The sequence below is a fragment of the Ictalurus punctatus genome, chromosome 23 (assembly GCF_001660625.3).
Source record: "Ictalurus punctatus breed USDA103 chromosome 23, Coco_2.0, whole genome shotgun sequence".
Lineage (NCBI taxonomy): Eukaryota > Metazoa > Chordata > Actinopteri > Siluriformes > Ictaluridae > Ictalurus > Ictalurus punctatus.
This window is the reverse complement of record NC_030438.2, coordinates 2,612,499-2,628,570: the sequence shown is the minus strand read 5'-3', so window position 1 is coordinate 2,628,570 and position 16,072 is coordinate 2,612,499. Positions and strand designations below refer to the sequence as shown.

Below are 16,072 nucleotides of genomic sequence, written 5' to 3'. Positions count from 1 at the left end.
CAATTATCTCTCCTCATATCCATTGTTAACCATCCAGCTGTGTCTGATGAAGCCTTTTTACACTCATTCGCCCGGGCATGATAGATCTGTGAGCTCTCATGGCAAGTAATTAACTTATACTGTGCGTCATCTTGCAATCAGTTCAGCGAGAAAGGTGTGTATGGCAGCCATCAGCCGGTCTGTGAAGGACAATGAACTTGGGAACACCTGAGCTGCTTCTCATGACTTCTGTATCAGTCTGAATACATAAGTAAACAAAGACTGCAAACTGGAATACAGATGCTATAATAAGATAGCAAAGCGTGTATTATCATACAGTACAATGCCACTTTCAAAATTTCTTTTGTTAATGGAATTAATCATTTAAAAATACTATCATGGATTCTGCATCTGGGAATTCAAGTGATGGATCCATGTCTGTCCCAGTGAAAAGGAGGCGCATCTGTGCTTAATTATCCCAGTGAATTGTGCATGGCTTCTGTGCCTATGTATTTGAGAGTTTAAGTAAAGGAGGCATGGCCACTGTGCCTGTCGGTCCCAGTAGAAGAGGCATGGGCTCTGTGCTTTTACTTCCTGTGAAGGAGGCATGACCACTTTGCCTATCAGTCCCAGTAAAAGAAGTGTGGCCACTTTACACGTCAGTCCCAGTAGAAAAGGCATGGCCTTTGTGCCTCTAAGTCACTTTGAAGTAAGCTTGGCCTCTGTGCCTATCAGTTTCCATGAAAGAGCAGTGGCCACACTATAAAGAGTTCAAATAAAGGAGGTTTGGTTTCAGCACCTGTCAGTTCTGAAGAAGACAGCATGGTCTCTATGCCTGCAAGTCTGAACCAGAAAGGCTCTGTGCTTCTCAGTCCCCAAGGAGGAGTCATAGCCTCACGGTTTTCTATCCCCATAGTAACGGGACAGAAAAAAATAAGAGGAATCTGTCTGGATTTCTGTATCAATGAGCTTTTTTTTTTTTTTTTCCTTCGATTTCTTCTGCAGTGACAATCTACCGACGCTTATCTGCAAAAACTCACCTGCAATAAATAAAAGGCTGGACAAATTAGCACAGAAGGCGAAATGTCAAAGAAAAGGGCATCAAAGCTTCAAAGGTCTGATAGAAACAGCACCACATTTGTGATGTGTAAAAAATGACAAGGTGACATCTAGGGAAGGGCGAAATTAATTACTAAACATTCCTGCTTTGATTAATTTGACAAAAGGCTTACAGTTCTGTGTAGAAATACTACACCATCTACCAGTTTTCAAGATGCAATATAGACCAATCCATCATAACATAATTCATTATTATTATTAGTAGTAGTAGTAGTAGTAGTAGTAGTAGTAGTAGTAGTATTAATGTACTCAGTACTTAAATTGATGTTTATTATATTATTATCATACGAAGCCTGCTTTGGCAGCTCTTTTTTGTTCATTATATGAATACCCTTTTTGATGATTACAATGATTACAAAACATATGCTAGAAATAATTAGCTTATTTTAGCTTGCTAATAAACAATCGATCTTGCAGTCATTTTTGATGAAAGACGTAAGGTTTGTACCTTAGACAATAAAAAAAACAGTGGCTGACCTAATTAATCAAAGAACAAAATCCAAAATAACGTCAGTCTTTACAAGATCTTAATATGTTAGCCGTGTCTGCCTTTTCCCCTGCTCTAAACGCCCTCTCTGTGGTCCAACCATGGGAAATATCTTTCAAACTGAGGAGGATTCCAACCAAAAACAAGCCTCTGGCCCCGATAGGATACCTCAGAGAATTTTAAAGGACTGAGAACGGAGTGAAACTCTTTGTGACATCTTAAATACATCTTTCCAAGAAGGGATTAATCCTCCACGGTAGGAAAAGGCAAATGTCAGCCCTATATCCAAATGTCAACCCACATCACTTGATAGTTGATCAATAGTGATCAATTTCACTACCCCCCCCCCCCACCCCACCCCACCCCTCCACCAGCTTACTAAAATAGCAGAGGAGTTATCAGTGAACTACGGGAAAGAGGATAAATCTCCCAATCTTGACACTGCTTGCAGGCCTGGAAGATTTCTTTATGCACTAGTGAGTACAAATCCTCTGAGGTTCTGACCACTATTAATACACACAGCACCGTTCATTTCTCAAAAGCCGTTCACAAACTTGACCTGACCGTAGCCAGGAAGTGCCTCGTTGCATGAGGAATTGGGTTTTCTATCATTGTGGCAAAGCGAGTAGCATTGCCTCCTCACAGCTCCAAGGTCTCCAGTTCTATCCTGAGCTCCCCCATGTCTGATTGGGTTTTCTATGGGTTCTATAGTCTATGGTGGGGTTCTTACTCAACTTGCCCCTATAGAGAAGCCACAACTGACTTTGACAGGGATAGATATCTTAATGAAAATGAATGAATGAACAAATGTAGGTTATCATGACTGCTATTTGGATTGGGGAAAGCTAACAGGGATTGTTTCCCAATTTACCTGGGGGTTCTGATCAATGGTGAAAATTGTACTATCTCAGTCCTTAGTAGTAAAACGGCACTAAATCTAGTTACATGCAATACGACGATAGTGACATTTATGAGAAGACCTCCTCCTATGCCACTTCACTTGTCTGGATAACAGAGAACATATTATGATACTGTCAAGGAGCTAGGATACAATATGACCCACAGTGAGATTGTCATAAAAGCAAACATCAAACTACATTTATTGAGACATCTGACAAGTGAAAGAGTGACTACTTCAAACCCTACAGCAATATATACTAGAAATATCCATCACACACTACAGTATGGCTGCCCAGCCTGGCAATGAAATCTTGGCAGGGCATACTATACTTATCAAATGCACTGAAAACTCTTTCATTGACCACCCTCCAAGAGGGAATTAACAAATTATAAGGGACTATAGCCTACTCAATTCTCCTTCTAGAGACTGGGCTGCATCTTTTTAAGGCTCAGGTGTCATTCTGGCTAACCAGGAAGTGTAACCAATTACAGATCTCCAAAATGAGGATTGAGAGATACAGAACATCACCAATCCCCTCACTGTGGAGAGATTTAAATGTAGAGGTATAGTCGGGGTTTCTTTTGTCGTCTTTTACTTTTTTTTTTTATCACAATTTCATATAGAGAGTTTATCTCACATTTATATAAAAACATCTTGCTGTTTTGATTAGGGTTTTTTTTTTTCTTTTCTTAAATAGAAACATAAATCCTTGTGAATCTGAAGTAGTTAACTACTGTTACACTATACCATAGCACTGTTCAGTTTCCTAATCTGGTCTGAAGGTTTTGTTTAATTTTCTATAGCAGCAGCTCGGACAATCACAGGTTTATAGTAATGCAGTCATTCTAAGATGTTAGAATTTGTACAGTAGCAATTCAGTCCCGTCAATTGGGGATGTGCATGGCATGGCTCGGAGTCCTCACATAACCTAAGCCTAATGATAAATGGAGTGAAAAAAAAAAAATTGGTTTTACTTAACAAATAAAACCATACAGCTGTTGAGATGTTGGAAGGTTACATCTAAAGAGATGTATTTTTAGAAGGAGTCTCCAGTGTCAGCCCTTTGTAACTGTTCCTTCAAGTTGTCCGCCACTGTAAAGTCTTCAAGTTGGGAGACGTTGTGTTTTTCACTTCCTCGATAACAGGGACTATCTGCATTTTTTTTGTATTATTAACTTCAAGAGAGAGAAATTAGAGGCCGTGTTGCAGATGTTACAATGAATATAACTATCAAATTTTACTACATAATGGTTAAAGTATACCATATATCATTAATTAATGAAGAGATGAACTGTAATTCATCGACTTTGAAGCGGTAACAGTATTGTTTTTAAGATGACGTTAAAAAGAGAAGTCATTCTCACTGAAATAGATCAACATGGCCTGTAGATGTACTTCATACTGGTTGTGTTACGTCTGTGGCCGGTCTGGTGATAAAGAATAACAGTTAGCGTTACTATTTCTTCTGTCATGGGATGCACATGTAGCATGGGGTTCATTAAGCCAGGACACGTGTGAAAACTCAGCGTGTGTTTGATTAACGTAATCCAAGCATCTCTGTAAACGTTTGTAGCTGGAGTCGGAGCACCATCAAAAACGAATGCTCCATATTCATTAATCAGGGAAACAGGTGAGGATTGTGGAACCAGGACGTTGTGGGAGTATGAAACAAGATATTGGGTATGTCTCAATCAACTCCCTAGTTCAGTAATCGAGTCACTGATCAGGGAGTCGGCCATTTTAAGGGCCGTCTCAGTCGTAAAATCCTTCCAATGCACCAGAACGTTCAGTCCCCTTAAAAAATACCGCAGTGCACCGCAAAAACCAGGGAGCATCTACGCTCACTATATTTGACCTTTAACTTTATTTAACGTTCTATATATGGTTTGTTTGAGCCTAACGAGTTGTAAGTGTTTAATAGTGTTTTTTTAATCCACTAGGTAGCCTACGATCCTGCTTGAAGTACCATGACGAACATGTGTGTGTGATTAAGCTATTTTTTAGGTTTTTACTTCTTGGTGATGTTTTACAACGCGATTATGTAGTCATGTCGCCAGAAATTGAGTTATCAGAGTCCCATTGTGTAGTGAGCCTGGGTCCTTTCCAGTGCCCGAACTCATGTACACGACATACTGATTCACGACCTAGAGAGCTAGGGAGCTGATCGAGACACAGCCATTGGGAAATAAGGCTCAGACTTAACAACACAGACACAAAATAAGACTTTGCAACAAGGGTTGAACTCAGAACAGGTGCACAGGTGCACATTAGGTGACAGACCAATGATAGGACAAAGGTGTCAAGACTAGGGAAAAAAAGGCACATGGTAAAACATCGACATGAAAAGCACACAGTGTATGGAGAATAAGCACCAGCAACACACGCCACACTGGGAAACAGCACACGCTGACAGGGGGACTTAACAGCTGGCTTCCTCCACTAATATGAAAAGTATTAATACACCTACACTGAGCAGATTAATGTGGATGACAATCTGTTAATAATAAATTATGAAATATCACTCATTGACATCTTGCCATAACTAATTTATTTAAGTCTTTCCATCGTTATGATGATCATCAGTTAAATACTGGCAAACAGTATTTTGTTTTTTAACAGATCCCTTTTTTTTTTTTTTTGCTTTTTACACAATTTTCTCACATGTCAAGAGAGAAAACATTGTCAGGTTGATATTTTTTAACCTTGTATTAGACTTAATGGAGCTGGATGTTGGTGGTGATGATCTGAAGCTGTAATTTGACTCTTTTTTTTTTCTTTCTTTTTTTTTTTTTTTGTAAAAATGGTGCCTTTATTTTTCAAGAACAGAGACAGGTCATGCTGTGCTGCTTCTTCTTCTAAAGTGAACAACCACACTGTCTTTCTCTCTCTCTCTCTCTCTCTCTCTCTCATTATTGTCTCTTCACTTCATGATCGTAACTACCACTCAGTGACTAAGTGAACACGTGAAGGCAATGTGATGTGTTCAAGTGTCAAGTGCATGTCATCCTCTTTCAAGCTCTTGCTCTCTATTCTATTTTCATTCTGTCTTTTCTTTCCCTCCTCTCTTCATAGTCTTGCTCCAGTAAGTAATTGGGCTGAGATTTTTCCAGGAAGCTTCTGAACTCACTCTTTCTTCCCTTCTTGCTCCCTGCTTTCACTCAATAACTAATCATATATTTAGTTTTCTATATTTAGTTTTCTTATCTTTTTTAAAAGATCATTTGATGTCTGTGATTACATCTTGCTTAGGGCTTTTTAGCCCCTTTATCGGACTCGAGGATGCTGCCCGAAAACCGCTTTTGTCCACTAACATCAAAAGCAATATGTCGTTGGGTACCTCTCTTTCCATGTCTGTTTCTCATCCCGTCAAGTTCCCTCAACAAGTTTTTCAAGACTCTTCTGAAAGTTTCCTTTCTGTAGATTATCGAGTTTGTAACGACGCTAAACAAGTCTCGGCTAGATTTTCTACCTAGCAATCAATTTACCCACCGTATTCCTGCTTCCCGTGACTCCTTGCACAGACTGTGTGCGCGGCTTGTGATTACTCCTTGTAATCCGGTCGGTTCTGCCGAAGTTGGTTATACTAAAGTGAACGTCTTCGTTTACTGAGGAATGAGAGGACGATGTGAAGACATGACCTCAGTCTGTAACATGCTTAGGTACATCACTTAATCTCTTGCTTTCAGCGTTTAAGTTTAGAATCTTCAGCTATGTTCGTTCTCTTTTTTTGCAGACGATGAAAATTTCAATATGACTCTGTTCCTGCTATAAACGTGCTTATGTTCATAACATTCCTGTTCAGCCATTGATTTAGCTTAGCCTGAGCCTGTGAACGGCACAAGTTCTCTCAGAACTCTGTAATGACGTTTTCACAATCCGAACAGCTATACTACAACGGGTATTAAAAACTAACGAGGAAAGAAAAGCAAAGTAAACAATAGTAATTTAACAAAGCACTGCGAAACACACTCCTATTACAGGCACTTCTGCTAGATACCAGAAATTTCACCCTTAACGATTTCTCCAGTGTTAGCTTAGGTGTTAGGTGTTAGGAATAAGGTGGATACTTCCACTATTGTGTTAAGTTTTTGAATATCTACTATATCTAGTATTGCAGCTAGTTTCCAGAATTCTGAATCTTCCTGAGTTTAAACTCACTTTATCCTGAGAATAGGGTGAATGCTTTTTTTGATGCCTGGGAGCTTCCTTTCATTGGTTATTGCAAACAACGAATCATAATCTTTTCTATCTTAATAATTCCTTCTCCGTAGAGTCGATAATCAACCATTTTTTTTTAGTATGTAAGCCTCGTGTGTCTTGAATTTCCTACACAGCAACCTTAACAATCATAAGTATCAAAGAGTCTTCTATCCTCAGGAGTTTTGCCGAAGTAAGTCATCAGTTACATGATTGACAGGAAGTCTATAACAAATATTCTTGGTTTTTTTTTCCCCCAGTGACCATGCCGTGTATAAACACAACACTTTTTCACAATTATCTGCAATACAGATACACCAGGGAGGGGTTTTTAATTGGCTGCTATCTAAGTATTAATAAGCATCAGCAGCGGGGGCAGGAATGTCTTATTAGTGGGTGCTTTGGGGTAGCTAAACTATCTAGAGCAGGCCACCTTCATGTGAACTGGATTCATGTGAACGAGACCAGCCTGTTCATTCAATTGTTATTAATCACAAAAGCCCTACTGAGACTAGAGTCTCATTTTCGAAGCATATTGACAACAAGGTAATAAAAACTCGTAAGGAAACCAACCGCAGAACAAGCAAATGATGATAATAAAAATTTGCAATCCAGTATAGTGAAACATATGTAAATTAAAATGAATTAAAAGCCCAAACCATGTAATATACAAAACAGTAAAATAAAATAAAATAAAATAAATGGTAATTACAAAGAACTCATGCAAAATATTAAATCTACAACCTAAAAAATAAAACAGATAGCTTGTATGCCACTATCTAATATCCCTGTAATCCAGCAGGGAATTAATAGCCAACTAGCAAGTTGTTAGTGAATAAGCCAGGCAAAATCAATTGGAACTGGAAGAACAACAGAACTACAAAAAATTCATTTAAAACATATAATTGAATAAAAAAAAAGTAATGGCATACATTAGAATCTTTCAATAAACACTAATGCTGGGGGGAAAAAAATGTGATGATATAAATTGATTACATAAGGATTATCTGCCATCTATGAAAGTTCTGCCAACTGCCGATTTTCCTGCTTTGAAAATGATCATAAGATGCTGATTCATCTCGTATTTAACCCTTAAACTGTTGGCTTATTCTCAGTTCTGCATTTTACAGCATTGTATTCAGTAACTTATATCAATTATTCAGTAACCACAGTCAAACTAATAGGTATATACACTAGAGAGGCACCTGTTGCTACAATGCTAGAAGCACACAATTGTATAGAATGTATTTGTTTCCTGTAGCATTAAGATTTCCCTTCACTGGAACTAAGAGGATCAAACCTGTTCCAGCATGACAATACCCCTGTGCACAAAGAGAGCTCCATGAAGACATGGTTTGCTAAGATTAGTGTGGAAGAACTCGAGTGGCCTTCACAGAGAACTGACCTCAATCCTACTGAACACCTTTGTGTGGGATGAACTGGAACGCCGACTACTGATCATTTTCTAACAGGGCAACAATATACTGTACCTAGTGTCGTGTGTTCTGTTTCATGGCAAAGTGTTCCGTGACTCCATTTAGCATTTTGAATAAGATACTGACATGGTCACCACTGTAGCCAAACTAGTGAGCTAATAATTAATCGTTATGACGTGCATAATAAATGTACGTAAAAGTCAAGCGGAAGAGTATGATCCATGAATAGCCGCGGAATCTATTTTAATAGAATTTTCAAATAAATATACCTGGGGGGTGCTATGGTTTATTCCAGTGATAGCTGCAGCACCCTCTAGTGCCACCATTACTCAATGACAGAGGATTAAGGATATTTCTGAGGTCCATCATATACACAACTGGGATAAGACCATTATTTTTTTCAGAAAATTGATTTTCAGATATATCTGCATCATCGCTGCAACAGAAATAAACCATTCACTGCACCTACTTCTGATGTCACCATTTTTCTGTTGACTGGAAACTTTGGGTACTGAAAATTTTGTTTTTTGATTCGGTATTTTGGAAAACAAAAAACGGTGTTAAAGAATGGCACAGTGCACAGCAGGTAGCATTGCTGCCTCACAGTTCCGTGACCCCTGGCGTGATCCTGAGCTCAGGATCTCCCCATGTCCCTGTGGGTTTCCTCTGGGCTCTTCAGGTTTCCACCAACATCCCAAAAGCATGGTGCCCTGCAATGGACTGCAGTGTTCCATCTACAGTGTATTCCTGCTTTGTGGCCAGCATTCCATGCCAATATATACCCTGACCAGGATAAAGTAATGATTAAAAGAATGAAACACAGTGAAATCATTAATGCCAAAGCCTATTTTCTCTCCTACAGTGTTCTCTCTGTCTTCTGAAATAATTCAGAGTTCAGTTCACTTGCTTTCTACAGATTTACTCAGTGGTTTGAACTATGGCTTCCCAGGCAGCCAAATATCTTTAATTTCTTGAGGAAAAACAACCTGCATTTCACGCACTGTCTAAACATTCTCGTTTTGTAGTGCTGCCTATACTACTGATAAGCATTTTCTGACACGCCAGAGCAATTGCTTGCCAGTTCACAGAAGCCAGGGAGAAAGGTGTGAACACATCACACTTTGTAATGCACTAGAGCAATTAATTTTCTGGATTACTGATTTGGAATGCAGCACAGCCAAAAACGAGTTGAAAAGAGCAATGTTTCTTCATCTTCATCTTCATCATCATCATCATCATCATCTTCATCATCTTCAGGCTACTCTTTCCTAATTTCCCTTTAGTTGCAAATGATTTGTACTAGGAAAGCGTATAGCTGTTTATTGAGTAGTCGGCTAGCACTTTCTGTTTACCTGCAACTCAATGCTCATGGTTTTAAAGTGTGAAAAGGTTATGGAACAGTCTGTCGGCATCGAGAGGGCTGTTTGATGGAGAGTACTATAACTAATGAGAATGAGCAAAGAGGCAAGAGGGACTGACATTCCTCTCATCCCCAGCCAGGCCTCACTAAAGGTCAAGTGTTGAAAAATGGAGAGTGAAGCACAACCAAACCACGGCCTGAATATAGTACAAAAAAAGAAAGAAAAGAAAACAGGAAAAAAAAGAAGAAGAAGAAGAAGAAAAAAAAAGCCGTTAACACTAAACTTTATTGTGAGAATATTTCATTTTAAAGCCAACGTTCAGTCAAAACTAGTGTGGCTCTATGTGTCATGTTTTCAAGTAGTGTATTTCAACTTCTTTTGACATATAATGACTTAAACAGTTTATTTTTTGGACTATTTCAGATTAAAGTGCTTTGTTTCGGTATTGTTTTGCCACATTATGAATTAACATATCAGAAAAGAATCTGAGCAGCTCTCTGTAATACAGTAGAGAACAACGTCTCAGAAAAATCTGGCTTCAAAAACAGTTTTATTAACAGACAGAGTCCGGAATCTGACAAAATTTGTTGACATTTCACACAGTCTTTTTGTCATCGGTTTGTGTAGATGTTAGATTAGGGGAACAATTGCATTTGTATTACTTCCGTGCCTACTTCATTTATTATAAAATGTCCATCTCACTCCAAGTGAACATGGTGTACAGCTATCTGACTGTATATTTTGGCCGAACGGTTTACCATTTAATTTAGCCTATAGCTACCTTTTATATTATCGAGAAGACTATAGCTAATAACCATTGTAATATATCTCACAAAGCATTAGCCTGCTTATTTTATTGTCAGTACAGACATAAAAGGTCATGAACATAAATTTGAGGTACACTTGAGGTCATAAGTTTTTTAACTGCAAAAATGTTAATAATTAAACACCAATCACCCTGTTCACCCCCACGGCCCTTAACGTATCGTGTTGCCTACTTGAGGAGCAGTGAATGTTTGCATCTTTTGTAGTAGTCGTGTACGAGTCCCTCAGTCGTCCTCAGTGTGAAAAGACGGACCTCAACATCATATAGAGACTGTTGGAAAGGGGTCAAATATGCAGAAGATGCTGGAAAAGCAAAGAATGTGCAGGGCCTGGAGGATTTTTCTGAAGAACAGTGGGTAGTTTAACGGCTCAGGACAAACAAGGGACTCGTGAAGAACTCTCACAGAACATAAAAACAGTCATCGGTCATCCAGGTAACAAACCGCAGTATTAAGAATCAAGCGTATGTCAACTTTTGACCTGGTTCATTTGTGTAAATTCAGTTATTATTTTGCCTTGTAGACTATATGTGAAATAGCTTACTCTGGGCAGAATTAAATAAAAACAAAAAGCCGTTTTCATAATCACTCATATTTTTAAATTATGAACATTATGCCGCTTCTGCAAGACATATGTAAACCTTTGCCATGACTGCAAAATGTTGCTGAGATCGTGTTATTACCCGCGCTGCATTTAAGAGTCTGCTGCACTTATCTCATATGCTATATATTTTCCTGCTACTCATCTCGGCTCAATCTCAAAGTGCGATATTTATGACAAGACATCAATTCAGATATCGCATGAATCAGCACTGAATCTGAGTCTCCGTGTCCTCAGTTCAGCAGAGACACATCCTAACTCATCCTCTATCTCTACGTGCATGTGTTTCAGGAGACGTGCTGCGATCAGGCCGTGTCTCTGGGCTCACAGTGAACGGAGGCTGGTCGGTCTGGAGCTCATGGACTCAGTGCACTCGTGACTGCAGCTCTGGAGTGCGCAACCGCAAGCGAACCTGCACAAACCCTAAACCAAAATATGGAGGGACGACATGTTCTGGGCCTGCGCAGGAATACCAGGAGTGTAACACTACACCATGTCCAGGTGACAACCCTCTCAGTCATTTTTTAATGCTCTTTTTTTTTTTTTTTTTTTTGCTTTATCGTGTGTTAAAATGTTTGTGTAAGTGACCTTTGTAAGGACACACATGCATAAGCACTGATTATGCAGTGCGTTAGCATTGAAAAACGCTTAAATAAGCATTAATAACACATTCCAAGAAAAATACAGCTTTACTGTAAAGGCATCAAATTAATTCCTGTGACTAATCGTGGCCTTTAAATAAGTGCCTTATAAGATCTGCATCACTGGGGAATGATGCTTTATGACAATATGTAATATGTCATTAATGGAGTTAATGTTAGGTCTAGTTGCGCAATATGTCTTCTGCATTTGTGTGTCGGTTGGGAAGACCAAATTTTGACTGTGGAAACATTTCATTCAATTGGATTCCATTAGCAGACACTTTAATCTAAAGAGACTCACAAATGAGGAAATACCAGCAAATACAAATCGGGGGACATCCTAGACAGTGTGCCAACCCGTTGCAGGGCACGATCGAACACACATTCACATGCTGTGGACGATTTAGAGATGCCAGTCAGCCTACATGTCTTTAAGCTGGGGGAGGAAACCGGAGTACCTGGAGGAAACCCCCGAAGAATGGGGAGAACACGCAAACCTGCGCGCACAGGACGGAGGTGGGATTCAAACCTCACAACCCAAGAGGCATGCCAACCACTAAGCCACAATACCTGATCAAAAAATCAGATGAGAATGTCCAGACTGGTTTGAGCTGTCAGGAGGGAAAAAGAGTCAAATAGCCACTCTTTACAAAAATAGTGAGCAGAAAAGTATAACAGAACACACAACATGTCAAACCTTGATGTAGGTGGGCTGCAGCAGCAGGAGACCGTATTCTGTTCCACTACTGTCAGGCAACAGGAGTCTGAGGCTTCAGTAAGCACAGACTCACTCAGTTGAAGATTGGAAATAGACCAGTTGATGTTTTTCCGATCTTCAGCTGTCTGTTTGTGGTGACTCTGTTCCCCCTGTAGCCTGAAATAATCGTATGAATTTGCAGGTGTTCCTAATAAAGTGGTTGGTGGGTGTATGTGTGAAAATGCCCACAGTCGAGTAATGCACTTCACACATGCTTTAACATGTTTTCACATATAGTTCTTTTGAAATGAACCATCCCCAGTCCTGCTAAAGTGGCCCTGAAAGGGGACTAGCATCAAAAGACCTAAGTGCTTTTGGTGTTCACAATACAAGTGCACTCTCTTTCTGGACATTTTTCTGTTGATGAGCTCTCAGACCACTTGTTGTTCACAGCACAATTTCTTTAGAATTTCAGAGTCCATCTGTGTAACGCCGAGTGATGGATAACGTGTTTCAAAATGGTTGCTTTACATGACTCTATACTTTAGCTGTGGAGGGGGGGGACGACAAGCCAAAACAATTGAAGTAAAAAAGCAGAATTTTTTTTTGTTTTTAACACAGCAAGGAGTGAAATTGCTGTTGCAGAAGCATGAAACTCGGCATGCTTCATGCCAAATGCTTAGTGGTGACTCTCATGGGGTTTGGCCTAAATAAAATATACGCATGAACCATATAATACATCGGTAATATACAAGAAATATTGTGTACATTATTCATATGAATGGTGCCTAATTATGTAAGCTCAGTTGCGTAACTACTAGTGACACAGCGCCTCTATTTGCAATTAGCTTACGTGTCTTGTGGGACCACGCAACCCCATGGTAGCCGTTAGAATGTTTTATGGTGTAGTTTTATTTGTTACGTGACCGAAAACCGCAGCAACTTGTGGATATTAAAACTCAATTATTTTAGCCAAAAAGGGGCCACTTCGCCTTCACAAGACACAAATCAAGTGGACCACGAAATAAACCATGATCGAACCATGCTCAGAGCACCTCAGAGCTGGTCTGAGTAAGGTTCTCTTGTGGCTCATTTTATAGGACTCTGAGTCATTTGTGGTGTTTACCTACAGAATGCACAAAAATGCCAAGTCATCAACCTGAGGTGACTGGGATCGTAAAAACAGACCATGTGTAGAAACACTTCTAGGCCGCTCTCAAAAGATTCAAGATCTCTGCATATCCCCTACGTACCTGAAACTGTAAAAGTGTGAAATTGTTTTTCGCTGTTGAAGCTGGTGTGAGGCAGATTATGTATGTAAAGCACTTGGGCACAGGGATTATATTCTCCCGTGATATGTAGCGACATTTCATAATCAAGAAGATAGAGCCAGAATTGTCAAATTGCTTTATATGGTTTAAAAGTACCAGTCATTTTGCATAACAAAGGTTTCCTTGTGAGCTTTTTTTTTTTTCAATTCCAGGGCTTTCTTGACCTTTGTCATCAAGTGGGTGTGCTTGTACGACCGATTATGCCTTGGCGTATGAATCCACCAAAATTCAAAGATGGAAGGGATTTAGGCGAGATAGTTGTTTGCTTTCACAAGATGTTTGACATAAATGTAACTTCAAACAGCAGGACAATATAGTGTATTTGTCTGTATTTTAATTAGAATTCAATATAATTGGTAACACAGTCTTTTATAATTACCCTACCTAACGCAAGCTATATAATATGTTATATTACGAGATACTACGTATGTGATAAATGCTTTTCAGATCAAGCTTTCAACAACTCACAAGTGTCAATATAAAGTTTATCATAATAAATAGCACTTTCACATTCAACATTCAGGGCATTTTCACACCTGGCTCCTTGGTTCGGTTCATTTAGACATAACAAAAGAGCAATCACGCTTGGATCCGCATCAAATTAAGTGCTGAGGTGGTCTCGGCCCGATTTCAAATCTCTGGAGCGGTTCTCTTGTGGTGAGAAAGCAATCCGAACCAAAAGACCAATCAACCAAACGCCTTTCAAAAACGCATTAAAAACACAGAGGTTTTCAAGGTGTTTAGTGAACGTCTCAAGGAGATGGGCTCTGATAGCGCCATTGAACATGTAAATTTGATAAATTATAATAACTGCAGCTAAAAAAGAACGCCACGATAAGCTCACGGAGCTGTTGTCTATCCATCTTGATGGATGACCGTTATGCGCGGAACACCGAACATAAACAGATGCGTTCTGACCGGTGAGAGGACGTTTTACTCACACGTGACTTGCAGCACATTTTGGTACACTTTGAAATATTTCCTTGTGAACGTGAACCAAGCCAAGGAGAAAATACAACACTCTAACAATTTAAGTACCCATTTCGGAACCAAGCACAGATCTACAGGTCTGAAAATGCCCTCAGGTTCATGAATGAAAAGGAGTGTGTCTCTAGTTGTAGTAGGGCTATAAGTTACTCATGGAGTGTTGTAATTATAGATCCGGACTGCACTGTATAGCATGAATATTGTATTATGTAGTATTTTGTAATATTTCTAGGTTAAAAGCACTAACGCAACACGTGCAGGGAAAAGAGAAAAGGAGCAGAGAAAATGTGATAATTGTGTAAAACACTATGCTGATTAATATGGGAGTGTGCTCCATGCAGTGCTGATGTGATACTGAAGCAGTACATTTACCGCGTCTGGTGTAACATGGCTTTTAGTAGTTAACTCACCCTATGAACATCGGTTCTGCAGTCTTGTTCCTACACAGTTAATTGCTGTGAAAGTATTTTACTTTGTTTGAAGATTAGCAGTTTGGAGCGTATAGAAATACAAAAGATATATAACAGATTTATTCTGCGTTACTACATCAACCTATGATAAGGATTTTACATTACATTACATTACAGCATTCGGAAGACGCCCTTATCCAGACCGTCTTACAATTATCTCAATTCATACACGCTGAGCATTGCTCAAGGGACCAACAGTGGCAGCTTGGCAGTGCCGGGATTTGTACTCACAAGTCCAACGTCTTAACCGCTGAGCTACCACTCGACATTTTACATGGCAACCAGCAGTAAATCTGTTGTTTTTCCGGGGGGGTTTTCACAAGGACAACGTGTAGGCACCTGACTGACCTGAGGATGTGTGGATGCAGGGTTAGCAGTGTACTGATGGCCTTTCCTGGACAATGTGAAAATGAGTGAGATAAAATGAAATAAAAAATAAAAGATGACATACATGAATACTTTTTTTTTTTTTTTAAATAATTATGTGCATACTGTAGTCATTTTCTTCTTTCCTTTTATGTTTTTACAAAATTATTTGCGTCATTTTGAGTCTGGGAGCACGTATTTGAAGCGTGTAGTAATAACACGTGCATAAGCAGTGAGCGGATGATCTACAGAACGATGCAGTGCAGCGTCGGAAATCCACGAATATACATTATTCGGTGCTTATGAAGACTTGTTTTCTCTTCTATATATGAGTGTTTACTTTATAAATCTGACTTAAGGTGCACATGCAGAATATTCTTACGCATTATATTATAAACATGTATTTTAATGCTTATTCAACACAGGCTTCACAAAAAGTGCTACTGAAATCAGTGTAGAATATAATCGCCAAAGGTGCTAATGTGCGATTCATAGGGAACAGATGTAAAAAAAAAAAACAGATGCACTAATGCACAATAATGCATGCACACACGCACAGACTAACCCTCCACTGACTGTAGTGCTCTTCGCTGAAGTGATTATGTGACCATGTCTCATTTTATACTAACGTCCCTAAGGGAATCGCTACATGTTAGAGGGTTGTTGAGCAGTGAT

General features: G+C 39.3%; 1 protein-coding gene across 1 annotated transcript in view; it reads left to right on the top strand.

Annotated features, from left to right (window-relative positions):
* sema5a (sema domain, seven thrombospondin repeats (type 1 and type 1-like), transmembrane domain (TM) and short cytoplasmic domain, (semaphorin) 5A) overlaps positions 1-16,072 on the top strand; it is a 231,168-nt gene that overhangs the window by 184,874 nt on the left and 30,222 nt on the right. Inside the window, exon 18 of the mRNA XM_053674919.1 lies at positions 11,197-11,406. Within this exon, the coding sequence (XP_053530894.1) occupies positions 11,197-11,406 (210 nt within the window). The remainder of the gene's footprint in view (positions 1-11,196; positions 11,407-16,072) is intronic.